Raw genomic sequence first — 467 nt, 5'->3', positions numbered from 1 at the left:
TTGTTGTATTGTTTGTTGTTTTAATTGATTATTTTGTTTTTTATTTATTTCTTTTTGTGTTTGTGTTTGCTGTTTATTTTTTGTTTCTTTCTCTGTTTGTTTTTTGTTATTTTTTGTACTTTTTTCTGCATGAGGGAGATTTTTTTTTTCTGCTGCTGCTGCTGCTGCTGCAGCAGCAGCAGCAGCAGCAGCAGCTCTGAACTGGGGTATAAAGTCAAGAAAAGTAAGAACAAGAGCGATGCATGCATGGGGCCTCTCAGCTAGCAGCAGATGATGAGCAGCAGCAAAAACTACTGCAGCATGGTTCGGCAGCAGCTTGCACAGCAGCCGGCAGCAATCCACAGACACCACGGGATCGTCTCCTCCCCACAGCAGCAGACAAGGAATACCATACGAGCCCAGCTGCACGCACCAGCACCAGCAGCAGCAGCAGCAGCAGCAGCAGCAGCAGCAGGAAGAGCAGGTGC

At 46.5% G+C, this 467-nt stretch overlaps 1 protein-coding gene across 1 annotated transcript in view; it reads left to right on the top strand.

Annotated features, from left to right (window-relative positions):
* Positions 1-300: 300 nt before the first annotated feature.
* Positions 301-467, top strand: part of EMH_0096640 (uncharacterized protein) — a gene marked incomplete at both ends in the record, with an annotated part of 867 nt that continues 700 nt past the window's right edge. The window contains one exon of the mRNA XM_013502428.1: positions 301-467. Within this exon, the coding sequence (XP_013357882.1) occupies positions 301-467 (167 nt within the window).

Source organism: Eimeria mitis, genomic scaffold, assembly GCF_000499745.2.
Source record: "Eimeria mitis Houghton genomic scaffold, Emh_scaff9156, whole genome shotgun sequence".
NCBI classification, from domain to species: domain Eukaryota; phylum Apicomplexa; class Conoidasida; order Eucoccidiorida; family Eimeriidae; genus Eimeria; species Eimeria mitis.
This window is presented reverse-complemented; position numbering and strand designations above follow the sequence as displayed.